The sequence below is a fragment of the Anguilla anguilla genome, chromosome 15 (assembly GCF_013347855.1).
Source record: "Anguilla anguilla isolate fAngAng1 chromosome 15, fAngAng1.pri, whole genome shotgun sequence".
Taxonomy (NCBI): Eukaryota; Metazoa; Chordata; class Actinopteri; order Anguilliformes; family Anguillidae; genus Anguilla; species Anguilla anguilla.
In genome coordinates, this window is record NC_049215.1 from 20,829,886 (window position 1) to 20,844,605 (window position 14,720).

General features: G+C 43.8%; 1 protein-coding gene across 4 annotated transcripts; it reads right to left on the reverse strand.

Annotated features, from left to right (window-relative positions):
• Positions 1-516: 516 nt before the first annotated feature.
• Positions 517-12,930, reverse strand: LOC118214189 (zinc finger protein 148-like). 4 transcript variants are annotated; one of them, XM_035393881.1, is made up of 7 exons: positions 12,690-12,930; positions 10,597-10,985; positions 9,788-9,916; positions 9,263-9,386; positions 8,695-8,778; positions 6,659-6,777; positions 517-6,108 (listed from the first exon to the last, which is right to left on the reverse strand). In XM_035393881.1, the coding sequence occupies exons 2-7, from the start codon at positions 10,948-10,950 to the stop codon at positions 4,453-4,455; spliced, it is 2,466 nt and encodes an 821-aa protein (XP_035249772.1). In that variant the 5' UTR covers positions 10,951-10,985; positions 12,690-12,930; the 3' UTR covers positions 517-4,452. The 4 variants fall into 4 exon arrangements, with proteins under 4 accessions (XP_035249772.1, XP_035249773.1, XP_035249775.1 ...); XM_035393882.1 differs by having other exon boundaries at positions 10,597-10,982; positions 12,690-12,929; XM_035393884.1 differs by lacking the exon at positions 12,690-12,930 and adding an exon at positions 12,287-12,652 and having other exon boundaries at positions 10,597-10,982.
• Positions 12,931-14,720: the final 1,790 nt, after the last annotated feature.

Below are 14,720 nucleotides of genomic sequence, written 5' to 3' on the forward strand. Positions count from 1 at the left end.
AAATATTTATTTTAATGCTTCTGTTCTTTCACTGATGTTCTTTGGATCTTGGGTTCTAAGGTTTTTCAGAACAGAAACAAAACAAAAGAAGTCACCCCTAGTCATTGTTTGTTTGATTTTAACATAATTCCACTCACTCAAATTTCAGCAGGATTTTACAGGGCGGATGTCTAATTAGGTTACAGCCTCAGACCTCAAAGACTCCATTTTTGGCACCACTTTTAGTTTGGGAAAACATCACAAAGCTACACCCTATTATGAAACGTTCCCACCAAGGGTGCATTAAGCAAGTAGAACAGCCAAAATCCCCTCTGAGGCTATAAAATCAAATAAAAGGTATAACGTCCTAAGAGTGCCAAATTTTTCACTGATTCAATAGTCGCAGTCACACTTGCTGAAGCTATGTGACAGGAATAACAAATAAAACTGGTTAAATCTCACAGAAACTAAGGGTGTCATTTTTGGGGACAGCATTTAAAAGTAATTTTAAAAAGTACACAAAGACGAGTCAGCAAGCATACTGTAAATCACATGTATTTTAGGGACAAATCATTACACAATTGCAAGTAAGACACGATCAAAAACCAACGACAGCCAATAAAATTAGATTTTGACAAAATGTATGCGTAATATTGCATGAAAGTTAATTGTCCTCTACCAAAATGCATCATCTACAATAAAAGGCTTACATTACATATAAAAATATACCCAGTGTACTAAAAATGACATAAAGGAGGACATGCAAATCAAATTTGAATTTGTTTTTCATCAATAGCCTCCAACCATTGTTTTTCTGTTTTTTTTTTTTTTGCAGAACTTGGTAATTTAAGATGTAATATTCAGACATACTCAGAGTAATAACATTAGTTAATTGTCCTCTCATTTCTGTTATGAACTACATGTCCCAATTTCCTCTCCAGATTATTCAGGTTCCCATAGAAAAATATTAACATTTCATTGATTACCGACTCAATGTAAAAATATTGAATAATAAAACAGAATGACTGCAATAATGTACTCAACTGGAGAGGTCACAGGTTTAGATTTGGAGAACTCCAAGCAATCCCAAAATATTGCATTGTTTTATTAAAATGCAGCACCGATCAAACAACTGAAGTATTGCATTTTTTCAGTTATTTGTATTTACTTTTCAGTTTTGCTAAATTAATCAAACAGGCAAATCACTGCACAGTTATTTCTGCTAGACTCCAGTTACTCACATGGTACAGCACATTATTGCCAACTGAAAACAAGGTCAAATAAATGGCAGAACTACATGTTTTGTATTTACAGCAACAGAAGTTATACATACGACTCCAAATACAAAAATGTATTTACAGCATACACAGGCTTCCGCATAAAATGCACAAAAAAGAAAAGGAATGTGTGTAAAGAGAAATGGTGGAGCTGCTGAGGCAAGTTCTCTCTTGATTGTCTGAAGAGATTTAAGAACAAAAAAAATAGTCAAAGACTGGCTTGCACTAGCTATGGTATACAAACATTGCGAGGGGTAAGACTGATATTTGGAAAATGATGATCATAGAATAGCTGAATTCTGTAGAAACCTTACAAATTTGGGGACGACGTCTGTACAAATATCTCAAAGCAAAACACCAACAGGTGGTAAAACTGCCTCTCAACTTCTGACCAGGGATAGCTTAAGAGTAACAATGATCAAAACATTTCATCTCTGAATCCGTTTTTACTTGACTGAGATTGAGGTTTATTTATTTTGCTATATTTGCAATAAATACTCTTCTATATGTACAAATACAATAAAAATGTAACAATACCTAACAATTTTAAAAAGCATATAGCCTACACTTATTAAATCACACCTTGAGTTTTGCATTGAGTATAACGAGTAACCTAAACTCTCCACCCATTTCTGTACCCAGAATACATTGCGCGCATCAGAAGTCTAAAGCATGGATTACAGTTGTTAAGAATATGACAAACATATGCAGATATGGACATAAAATATATGTAAAACAACCTATTTGAAACCAAGAAAAAAAATCTTTCTTTTGTGGCATTTTATTCTATTATGCTTGACCAACCATTCTGCAAGAAACAAAGAATTTAACCCTATCACTATTTTTCACCTTTTTTTAACATAGGCCATAATACCTTTAGGTCATTGGGGGGAAATAAAAATATTTATAGATTTTTTCCAACACCACAAACTGCTGCAGTCCAGTGAAAGTCTTAATCCAAAAAGACATGATCGGTGATGGTGTAAAAAGTGCTTTAAATATAAACAGTCATTCCAAAATCCAAAACACATGAAGAGATTAAACTTCCATTAAGACAAAAATTCTGGTGAATGAAATGGAAAAGGGCTTAAGCCCAATGCTGGCAGCCAGTCTATCTGGAAAGTGCGTATTATGGGTCTCCTCGCCCCAGATTTAACAGCTCCAATAAGAGCATCAAAGGGAGTTTACAGGTACGTAAAGGCACTGATTAAGCAACAACTACATTATTAAATTAAAAAATAAACTATTTTCTTCAGAAGATAAAACAATATCATTGTGCAATGCAAGCGATTTAAGACTGAAATGCACTTGACAGGATATGAAAATTAATATATTTCAGCAAGCAAAGCGTAAAACAAAGGAAAAACTTGACATGATATTTCATAAAACTCGATTACAATCTTGTTCTTCAGCCCAACTTCCTTTGACATATCAGTGCCAATCGTTCAAAAGAGTATAAAACATTAGTCAGGTCGCTATCACATTTCCAAAAGTCAATTAAATGAAAGTTTGGCATCATTTTAAAAAGGCATCAAATGTCCACAAATCAGCCCAGTGTATTAGGACAATGTCCAAAAACTAATTTCTGATTACAATGGTTCAAAGTGCAAATATAGCTACTCTTAGTTTGAGTAGCAATTTATTTCATTATCACTTCTTGATACAAATCAGTTTTTTTTTAAACTCAGTACTGTACCAATAAACACAAAATTTTAGCGCATAAAATTGTGTGCATCACCGAATTGTGATTAGGAAAAGGAATCAATAACATCAAACGGAACCTTTCTTTACCAAATCAAACAATTTATCATTATCTGTGCTGGGGGAAATGATAAAAAATTATTTTTCAAACATTTGCGCTTGTGTAAAACAACTTAATTTTAGCAGCTTCAGAATTCAGAGTGCAAGCCAACTTGCTAGATTATCCAAATGAGAGTACAACAACTTCCTCTCACAGTTACTGTGGTTTGCCTCCCACCTATCTTCTGAACATACAAGTAAATGGCAATGGGAAAGTCCGGTCTCAAGAACGCCTCAACGCATCATGTCATGTCTTTCCAGTGGCTACTTTCATCATGTCATGTCTATTTTTAATTTTGGCCACAATGTGTGACTTGGAAAAATAAAACTTGTCTTTTCCAAGGACAGCAAAGTCTTCTTAATATGAGCCAGTGACCAACAGCACACCATGTCCTCTCATTACGGGGTTTGTGAAGCCTCTTCCCCCACCACTTTCAGCAGATACACATAGAGGCTCCATTTTGTAATGGAAGGAGACCAGTGATCAGTGGAAATGGCTCGTTTGTACCAGCTTATAGCGAGGCCCAAACTGCTGTGCATTAGCAGTGCTGTTTAAACCTGACATCACCCACCTGCAGTCCTGTGTTTACGCAATAGCGAGGGCTGGCAGTGAAATGTTGATGAGAGCTAAATAACAAAACCGTGTTCTCCATGGCAACCAATAACGCAATGCAAAGGTCCCTTTCATCAGATTATGAAAAGAGGACGGTAGAAGGATGAAGACAGGCTCTAAAAAAGCACATATAAACACCAGCCACAGGTAAATGACAACTTTAGCCTTCTCCCTGACCGGAAAGAAAAGACCCTGCACCATTACCGTTAGCTTGATGCAGTGGCGGTTTGCAAATGCAAAACATTTACATACTCCTACAAAGCCAGTGGGTCAGAATATCAATGTGGTCTAGCTATGAACTCTCTGCCATTCAATAAACAACCGCATCTCATAATGATTGTCAAATAAATGTTCAAAGGACAGGGTGTGGGCGTATTGGCCAGCTATGAGGTAAGACTGATACCTGCTTCTTTTTCACACATCATCAAAAAACGTTTTGTTTTAAATCACATTCTACAACGACAAAGATAAATATATTCTAAAAATCTAAGAAGGTACTGAACTACAAATGACAATAAATTTGTATTCCTTGTTTTCAATTTGTTGCTTACCATAACATGAAAGATATATTTTATATATATATGTGTGAATATTTAAACTGTAAATGTGATCAAAAGAAAAAGAAAAAGAAAAGACAGGAAAACAGAAGAGATGATATCTCAAACTATAATGTATTGAACAGTGAACCACCCCTACAGTGCAACCTAGGCTGGGAGACCACAAACAAAAGGAATATAAAGTGCTTTTTTTGACAGGACCTTGAATACGGATGGTTGCGCCCCTTCATCCAAAAGTCTGACTGCTTGTGGCATCTGGTGATGAGGTCAGTTGAGTTCTGGACTCAGTCACGCTGACCAAGGAGAATTCTGGGAAGTCGGAGGCTCCACCCCCCTGGCCCCGCAGACTCAGCTGCCCGTTGACGATGCTGAACTGGGAGGCGATCCCGGACCTGGAGGTCTGGAGCGGGGACCGGAAGTTCTGCTCGAAGCCGCCCATCTGGAAGGACGGGTGGACGGCCGCCGCCACCACCGCGGCATCGGCCTTCTTGGCCGCTGTGACCTGCTCCAGGAAGTCCTCGGTGGGCGAGACGGAGGCGGGGTTCGCCTCGTCCCCCGAGAAGGAGAAGGGGTGCTGGCCGTCCCCGACGAGGAGGCCGAAGTGCGACTTGTCCAGGGGGGACCTGAGCGGGGAGCCCAGCCCCGCCCGCAGGCGCCCGGCGGGGGCGTACTGCTTCTCCGCGGCGGGAAACAGGGCCTGGGTCTCGGTCACGAAGGCCAGGCTCTGGTTGTTCAGGAAGGCGTCGTTCTGGCTGGTCCTCTCCAGCGCCTGCTGGAGGAACTTGGAGTACTCCTGCAGCATGCTGGCCTTCTCAGCAGGGGGCGCCTGCAGCCCGGGGCCCAGGGCCTCCGAGGGCCCCGACTCGGGCACGTCGGAGGAGTTGATGGACACGCTGGAGGTGACCTCGGTGTCGGCCACGCTGAAGGAGATGTCGGGCTGGCCGTTGGCCTTGTTGGAGTAGTGGTCCAGCAGGGTCTGGAGGACCTCGTCGGGCAGAACGCTGTGGCGCTCGTGGCCGGGCTTGATCTCCACGCTCAGCGTCTGGTGCCCGTCCAAGATGGCGGCGGGAACGGCGTCGTCCTCGTCCATGACGCTGGCCACGGCCGCCTGGGTGACGGCGGGCTGCGAGGACGCCGCCCCCACGCTCAGGGCGTAGTCCCGCCCCCCGCCGGGGGTCGCCTCGGCGACGGCGGAGGCGGCGGCCGCCTGCAGGTAGCGCTTCTTCTTCAGGAACTGCACGGCGTCGTCGTAGTTGGTGCTGCTGGCGGCAGGCTTGCTGGGCCCGCCCTGCAGGCCACCGTCCACGGGGTCCAGCTCCGCGTGCGCCGCCACGTCCAGCAGGCCCTGCTTGTCCACCAGCTCGAAGGCGAAGCGGCCCGCCTTGCCGTCCTCGAAGGCGGCCAGCGGGGAGAGGCTCCCCGGGGGCTCGGCCCGCTGCTTCTGGCTCCGCTTGCCCGTCACCTTCTTCAGGACCAGCTTCGGGGGGTGGGCCTCCTCGGGCGACCCCGCCCCGGACAGCCCCCCCGCCAGCGTGGGCTCTGGGAGCTCCACCGCGTACTCCGCCACCACGTACTCGTCCTTCACCTTGGAGACGGCGGGCGGGACGTGGGCGGGGCCCGCGACGAACAGCGGCAGGCACTCGTTTTTGCAGGGCCTGGCGTCCCCCCTCTCCTTCTCCAGGCGGGGCTTCTCGCCGGCTCGCTGGCGCTTCTTCTTTGGGGGCATGGCGGCGGGGGAGCACTCTTTGGGGGGGAAGGGGAAGCCCAGGCTGTCCTCGGCTCCCAGCAGCCCGTCTCTGGCTCCGGCCCGGCCGCCCCGGCCCACCGGGTTCTCGTGACACATGCGCTTGTGCTTCAGGACCCGGTCCGTCCTGGAGAAGTACTGGGGAGGGGGGACAGAATGTGTGAACGAGTGCATGCACATACACTTTACAAAACAGCATGTATCTGCACAGCATTAACAACACACAATGTGTGTATACAGACCAGAGAATGACTGTTCTTTTATATGCATTACATGCATGTACACTATTTTAAACACAAGACTGAAATGCATCTGTCCCCACTGAATTACAGTGCTGCACAATTTCAGCACCAGTGTAGATTGAAAATGTATATATTTATAGGGTCACTAATCCTCCCTACAGTACCCTCAATTTCTCTATGCACTCTGAAGTGTACGTGACGGTAGAACGTGTTCAGGAAACGCGCCATGTTACGCACAGTTTGGGATGGAACTAGTTTAGAGATTCTGATGAATGAGGCACAGGAAAATGCACGCACTGCTGTACAGTTTCTGCACTCGTGTACAGGAATGTCCTTTTCCCTCTTTTCTACTGACCGGGTTGAAACGGTCACAGTGATTTTCAACTCAAACTCTGCCTTGGGGTCAGCTCCGCCAGCAAGACCTTGAGCAGAAACCTGGTGGGTACCTGGTGGCAGTAATCGCACTGATAGGGCTTCTCCCCGCTGTGGGTCCGCTTGTGTCTCTGCATGTGGTACTTCTGGATGAACCTCATCCCGCACTCGTCACAGCGGAAGGGTTTCTCACCTTAACCAGCAGGAAAAGAACAACAGCGACACTTCACCAAGAGACCAGGCCCACCGCTGAAACCTTCTCTCAGGCTGAGGAACCAAGCATCACCTGACAGGCTCTTCGTTGACAAGAAGTAATAACGGATGCTTTCATGAACTGGCTCCAGGAAGCCGTACCGGATCAAAGGTCTCTATCATAAAGCTTTCAAAGGCCACTTGGAAAAAAAATGCCTGATGACTCAAAACGAAACACTTTAACCAGGTTTCCATTTCTCGCAATATCACGTGCCTAAACATGTTTTCGCCCATTGTTTTCACATAGTGAACCTAGTTCCACTGCACAAGGCCTATACACCAGTCTGCATACCATCACTGCCATCACTGAGAAACAGGAACAGGGTTTGGCAATATTTAGATTTCCCTACAGAAATAACTTCAGACTCACTATGCAAACATCAGCATGAAATTCAAATCAATCTTCAAACAATAAAGGCCCAATTATTTATTTAATTATTTTCTGCTTCTCCTGATCTTCTTATGACCTGCTTATGCTTCTCCTTCAGCCCTGCAGATATCATTTATCATCAATGGACAATATCTACTTCAACCAAAACCATCTGACTTAATAGAATATGTCATTACAAAATACATACATCATTTAATAAATGAATAAAACTATCAACACTTACAAAAACATTTTGTCTCTCTCTTTGGTTGGTACTGCTCCGAGATAACACAAATATGTTTTATCAAAGATTAAACCGATTTTACTTTAAACAAACTTTAAAATTAGCAATAATTTTGACCCCTACATTTTTTTAAAAAAGTGCATCACTCAAATTTTTTAAACAATTGTATTAGAAAACAAGTATATGGTTTTCTCATACTTTTCAGCATAAGATATCTTGTCTGTGTTGTTTATTTTACGCTTTTTTTATTCATTTTCATCAAGGATGCTAATTCTGGGCCTGACTGTAAAAAACAATTAGGTTGGTATATAGCAATATGTTAGCTTTCAAGTGCAGTATTTACATTTCAAAGTAGAGCAGGCAATTTACATAATACTTATTTACATTTGCTCACAGGAGTTTGACCAGAAGAATCCACTAAATCTTCCTTACTAAACTTTCTTGCTATAATAGACCATCATTCTTATGCTGGCAGTGTTCTCTGAAAATCCTGAGTGGCTAAATATCAACTGCAATGTTAAATTGCCCTCCAATGACATGACCGTAGAGACACACTTGGCAAGCAGCTACATAAATAGCTATTCAAGCTGTAGCTAGTTAGGAAATTAGCCAAAACCCATAGAGTTTGTTGTATTTAGATAAAGTTTATTGCTTTAAATGACAGAGAGCGGCCTCAACAGAATGACAGATGTATATACCGTCATTCTCAGGATGGCTACCTAGCTGCTATCTAGTTGGTTTGTTGCCCTTTAGATGTTTCAAAAACAGCAGGCATTAGCTAGCATTCCAGTGACATAACGACCTAGGCTTCTCCAGCTATGTGTATCAAGTAGGGACGGTTACGAGTAATGGATTGATAGATGACTCAATGGATACGTGACTACGTGATCTTTTTTACATTCTAATAAAGGCTATGTATGTACAACTGTGTGTTGGTAGCACACATCCCAGGCAATCAGAATTGAGTATTCAGTCAAGCCGTTGTAGGAATCCCCGTTCTAGGAATCGATTTGGAATCGAGCACATTATGCGATCACTCAATTTGTGAAATAACTTAAAATCACCATCCCTTGTAGTTATGTTAAAGTTATGCTAAAAAAAATCTATTTGCTTACTTAGAACTCAACTCTCAGCGATACGTTTCAAAGAAACTAAACGGGCTATGTTCCAAACAATTTCTGCACATGCATTTTCCTAAATTCTTTCATGTAATTTGGGACTGTGCTTGTTCAGTTCGGTCTTACCTGTGTGGATCTTCTCATGCCGCTGGAGGAGATACTTCTGAATGAAGCGCATATCACACTGATTACACTGAAAGGGCTTCTCACCTGAATGAGAGAAGGAAGGGAGACTGAATGTGCACATGCACATTAAAAACAGTTCAAAAGTGCTTTAAGCAGCGTGAAACAGAATGAGAAGAAACAGAGATAGAGCCGGGACATCATAAAGAAACCATTACAGTGGCTTGTCCTTATTCCTCAGTTCATGTACAGGATTAATATGAGGATATGAGAATAATTAAAACAAACCCTCTCTCCCCTCCAGGACCGTATGGAACTAAATCACAAGGAAATAACACAGAAGATTTGCACTCGCTCACACTTTACTGGTAGGAATACTAACAACATCAGTAAATAACCTGCGATTATATGCAGCGTCCTTAGGGTCTCTTTCACAAATACTGACCAAAAAAGGAAAAAAAGCAGCTATTATTCATTGTTTGCTCATCAAGAGGAGAGTGAAAAATGAGGGGGAGGGGCAGCTGCGCAGGCCGACCGCGCGCGAAAAGGCGGCCAGCGAAAGGAGGCTCACCGGTGTGGATGAAGACGTGCCTCTGCAGGTGGTAGTTGGTTCGGAAGGCGGCGCTGCAGTGCTCGCACACGTGAGACTTGGAGGTCTGGAGGCCCAGGGACCCGTCTTCGTTAATGGTGAGGATCTGGAGAAGCAAGCCACGTAAATCACGCACTCTACACCCTCCAGACAAAACAACAACACTCTGCATGTGCGGTTTTATCTTGCATTCCTAAACATTAATATTTCACAGGAATATACATATGAAAGGGAATTTAAAAAACAAACCACATTATGGGTTAATATGAGACTCCTCCCAGTGAGCTCCAAGCATCTATACAGGCAGTAACATTAACTTTATATAAAAAAATTCCCGTAATATCAAAATGAAGCGGAGCCCTATTCTTATATGAGCGCCAAACAGGGTTCCCTGCAATCTGGCCAGGCCAGACGCGGGACCTCCGAGCCCACCGCAGAGACAGCGTTCTCTCCTGGGCCTGCGGGCAGGAGGCATACCCCTGGTGCATAGTGTAGCGTGTAGCGTACCTTTGCGGGAGAGCGCTGCTTCCTTTTCTTTTTCTTGAGGCAGTCTGAGAGCTCCCTCGGCCTCCTCTCCTTCTCCCTCTTCAGCCCCGCCGCTGCGTCCGGCAGCCGCAGCTCCTGCTTGACGCTCACCTGCGGAAGACCAGGCACCGCTGCTGAGCTCAGCTCCCACACTTTCAGCAGGAAACTGGGGGAAGCGCCACGCGACGAGCTGGCCTCGCCTCTAAACGTTAGCGGTCAATAAACCCAAACCGAGATGCAAAAAGCTGGATGAAAAGAAATGTACTATCAATATGTAGCTCTATACTCCATTATACCGCTGGCAATCCCTCATGTGCAGATGTCCTCCCGTATGAAACCACTGTATTGCTTTATAGACCCAATGCCGACATTGACAGCGACCTACCCAGTGCTCAAACCGTCAGTCTAGTCTGAAAAGCAGTGCTACCACGGTTGAAATGTGCAAGATGGGACATTGTGACATGTTATATGACCATACATTGCTATTTAAAAACAAACTAAAATCTAACTAACACAAATTGCAAGGTAACTAGTTTGCTAGAACAGTGAAAATCCCTAAATCCATGACTCACAGTCATCAGCACAATGTAAAATTTGTTTCTTGCGATGCTGAACTATTTCACATACCAATTTGTTTTTGCGTTTTTGCGAGAGCAAAACTTCTTTGATTGGTCAATAAGTCAGTGACTGACCGCATACTGTAGCTTCAACAATTACGCATTTTGTGCAATCTCTCTCCCCCATTACTAGCAATCTCTCTCCCACATTACTAGCTGCCACCCAGGACTCACAGGCAGGTTGAGGGGGTACGGCATCCTGTGGGGGAGGTCCCTCCGAAGCTCTGCGTCAGGCTCCTCCTCCCCATCGTTCCTCACAGTCTCCTCCTGGACCATCAGCTCGCCCTGCGGGACGAGGTGGTGCGGGGCCAGGACACTTTCCTCGTCATCCTCATCTTCATCATCCTCGTCCTCCACCAGCAGGGCGTGATGGGCCAGCACCCGCTCGCCCAAAGACAACTCTACTAAACCCCCTCCCCCTCGCCTCCCCTCTTCGCCAGCGGGGCCCAGGACCCTGGAGGAGGGGTGCAGCCCCACCACCCCGCTGCACTTCAGCAACATGCCCTCCAGCTTCTCCTCCATGCTCATCCTTCTCCACTGGCACAGAGGCAGCCAAGGACCTGCTGAGAGAGGGGCGGAGCCTGAGGGGGTGTGGTATGCAAACGAACACCCCACCAAACAGAATGTACCAGCCAGGTGGAGGCCTGCGTGCAGGAATGCGCACAGGTCTATGGCCTTCCATTAGCCGGCCTTAGTTAGGTCAAGGCACGAAGTTACATCAAACTTATTTGCCCGTTTTAACAACAGTTCGCATTTCTATTTAACTCATATCCAGGTACTAACGTATTTCCATATAGCAAGCATAGGTACACGTCACATTACATTATCGTGATAGCTAGTAACATATGTAGCTGTAATGCTTAGAATATCATCATCGCATTAACGTAATTTAAAAAAATGGGAAATGTAAATCGTGCAAATAATAGAAAAAATGATTTTGGTGAGAATCTGTTGGTTAGGTGACAACACAATTTTGACACCTAGCTAAATAAATACACACACTTTACTAACAGGTTGATCGATTGTTATTCAAAATTTTTGGGCGTTAACGACCACTAACGTCAAAATCAGCTCACACAAAGCATCTTGAAGAAATATCGCATGCAACAGCTAGCTAACTTGTAGTCAGCTGGAGAAAAACAGACAATAAATGTTTCCATTTGCCACCTTTACCAAAGAAGTACGCTGTATTCAGGTGGCTACCAGACTGAACAGCACTCACAATAGCTAAATCTAAATGATCAAAATAGTTTGTTCGTGAATAAGCTTGCTATTTACAGTGAGAGTGATTTGCTAACTTAGCTACGTTATCAAGCTAGCGAACGTTAATAAAGTTTCAGAACATAACCATCGGGATCGCAGGATTCGGTAACGTCAACCTTGCGCCAACATTACTCACTCGCCGCTATGTACTTGTTTGTGTTGTGGCACATCAAGTACGATCGCACGGCGACAAACTCCAGGACGTTGTAGCTAACGTTAGACTATCTCCCCTGCAGTAGTCTGCTAGACAGTTAACACACGGAACAACCATACTCTGATTTGGAATCGAATCGTTAGGCCAACTGAAACCATCGAGGCCTGCTGCTGTCTGTATTTTCAGATCCAATCGTTTTGATATTATAAGCGAATTGCTGTTAAAACACATGCATAAATCTAGCCAACTTGCGTGATGCTATCAAGCTACCTAGTTAGTTTACAATGTGTAACATTAGCTAACCAGCATCACAATTGAATCGCACTGAGATATGACAAGTAATTGCCTTGTTACAGCAAGCTAGTACGTCTAACGTCAACAAATTAGTACCGGTGTAGCTAGCTAGCTAAATATAAGCCTAAGTAAAATCGATTGTTGTTACAATACCTTGTTTGCCGAGTGAACCGTTTCGCTACTTCTGAAAACACCCGTAGGTAGCGCAAGCTTGCTAATTTGCTAACTGGCTAAATACCAAGCGACCTTTGTTAGCCAGTAGCCAGTTAGCTATATCAGCTATGCAACTGTTGCATCTCTTCATGATAAATAACGCTAGTCAGCAAGGTCGCTATTTCGCAAGCTATTTCGGAGGCACAGTTTGCAGACGTTAACTAGTTCGGCTTTGCGAGCTGCCAGCTACCTGCGAATTTCAGGAGGCCCAATCAGTCAAAACAAAAAAAAAACGAGATTCTACGCACTAGGAAGTACTCAACTGCCACTTTCAAGCTTGAACTCGAAACGAAACGGAAAAGTTCCCCCACATGCGCAGACCTTTCGGACAGCGATCGTGTACCTGTTTTGGCGTATTAATGAAGCAGCGCCGTACTCATGATCTGCGAAAGTTTCTCAGCTGAGGCTCGGATGACAGCAACAGCATTCCATCTCCGAAGTGCCACCGTCTGTGGTGCATTATGGGACTCGAACTGCTCTCCGCTAAGATTTCGCTGCTGCAGCATCTATGGCATCACCCCACGGCCCAGGTCCATTGGTTTAAAAAATTTTTTTAAACCCTTTTATATGGTCCTACCATTTCCATGGAATCTCATGTAGTCCTCCGAAACCACGAAAAATAGTGTCTCAGACTACAAAACCCTGAAATGGCAACGTTAATCATGTTCCGGAAATAAACAAAGTTGTGCTGGTGATTATCCGTTTTCATGGTGCAATTTAGATGCAATTTTCTCAATGAATTTTCAGTTTTAATTTTTTGAAAAAGATTTCATAAATCACCAAATATAAACACGCATGTTTTTTTTGTTTTTTTTTCATAACAAAAAAATTCACATATAGCTACAAATAAAGCTGGAGTATGGCTCAGTCCCAAAAAAGTGATGCACAAATGAATGGTATACGTCTTACTGTTCCATAAAAATAGTTCTAAGAGATGTTAAGTATTAAGCTGATCCAGTGTCAATGGAAAGAACATTGGTTGTGAATTTAAATTCCAACAAACTGTCTCTCTGTCCTCCTATTCTCAAAACACTCAGCAAGACCTGTGAACTGTGTGTGTGTATGTGTGTGTGTGTGTGTGACCTCCCACCAACCTGCTTGGAAATCCAAGCTTGTGTAAAATTCCTGAAAAACAGTAATATAAATATGTCCATCTATATAAATTGATTCAATGTAAATACTATGTAGACTGTTGTGTAAGTTGCTCTGGATAAGAGCATCTGCTGAATGCCTGTAATGTAATGTAATGCTTTCTGGTACACACACTAGATGCCCTGCAGTCTACCTTACAGCTGATGTACAGGCTAACATGGAGATGAGACTCTTGGTAAACACTGAACTGACCAAAGTATTTTGCCATCTTCACCACTGATGAGCCAACAGTCTCATCATTCAGACACCTTGGACACATCCTTTCCGAGGACCGCATGAACAACTGTGAAATGCAGGACCAGATCAGGCAAGAGTCAGCTGTTTCTGGAAAACTGGGGAAGAAAGTCTCAAAATAAAAGCCTACGCCTTCAAACCGAGACAGCAATGTACCAGGCAGTCTGTACGACAGCACTGGACCACCTATCAAGACGCTTGAAGAATTCCACAACTGACGCCTCTGCGGGATCACCTGGCGTGACCGTGAGCCTTATACTGCGCGCTTGAAAAACCAACTGCAGACATATGACGCCACAGTCAAGCAGCGCCAACTGCGCTCTACCATCAGGTTACCAACAGATCATCTAGGGTGGGCAGACATCCGTCATTGAGACAGTTTTTGATCTAGTTGTCCTCCATTCGGCTCTGCAATCTCTCCAGCAACACCCTCCCCACCCCCAGTCTGTGTTTGCAAATGCTCGCCCTTTTCGTGATCACAGCCTCCAACCCCATCATGTTTGTCCAGTTTTATTCTGTTCATATCTGGCAACCTGAAGAACATCTGCTGGGAAAGACTGTAAGGCCAGCCATGCTTGGGCTGGAATTCTGAGGGGGGCAGAAAAAACCAGCACCATAAAACCAGCTTAATACATCAAGAAGTACAGTATTATTATTATTATCCTCATTATTATTATTATTATTATTATTATTATTATTATTATTATTGACTAAATAATAACCATATGACCAGAGCATTGTCAAAGAATATAATTGTAATAATTGATGCATGCCTGAAATCACCATACACTTTGTCTTGACTTTAACTTTTCTCTGCTCAGCACCGAAGTGATATCCGCATGTTTTGTAAAGTTCACAAGTGTGGCATCCAAGGATCCGGGCGTACAGGGAAATTATCTGGCAAAACACTTGGATACCCTTCCAGTGCCTGCAATAGTACCAGGTAGAGACAGTAGCTGTTTTATCTCTGAGAATATGAAGCAAAGTT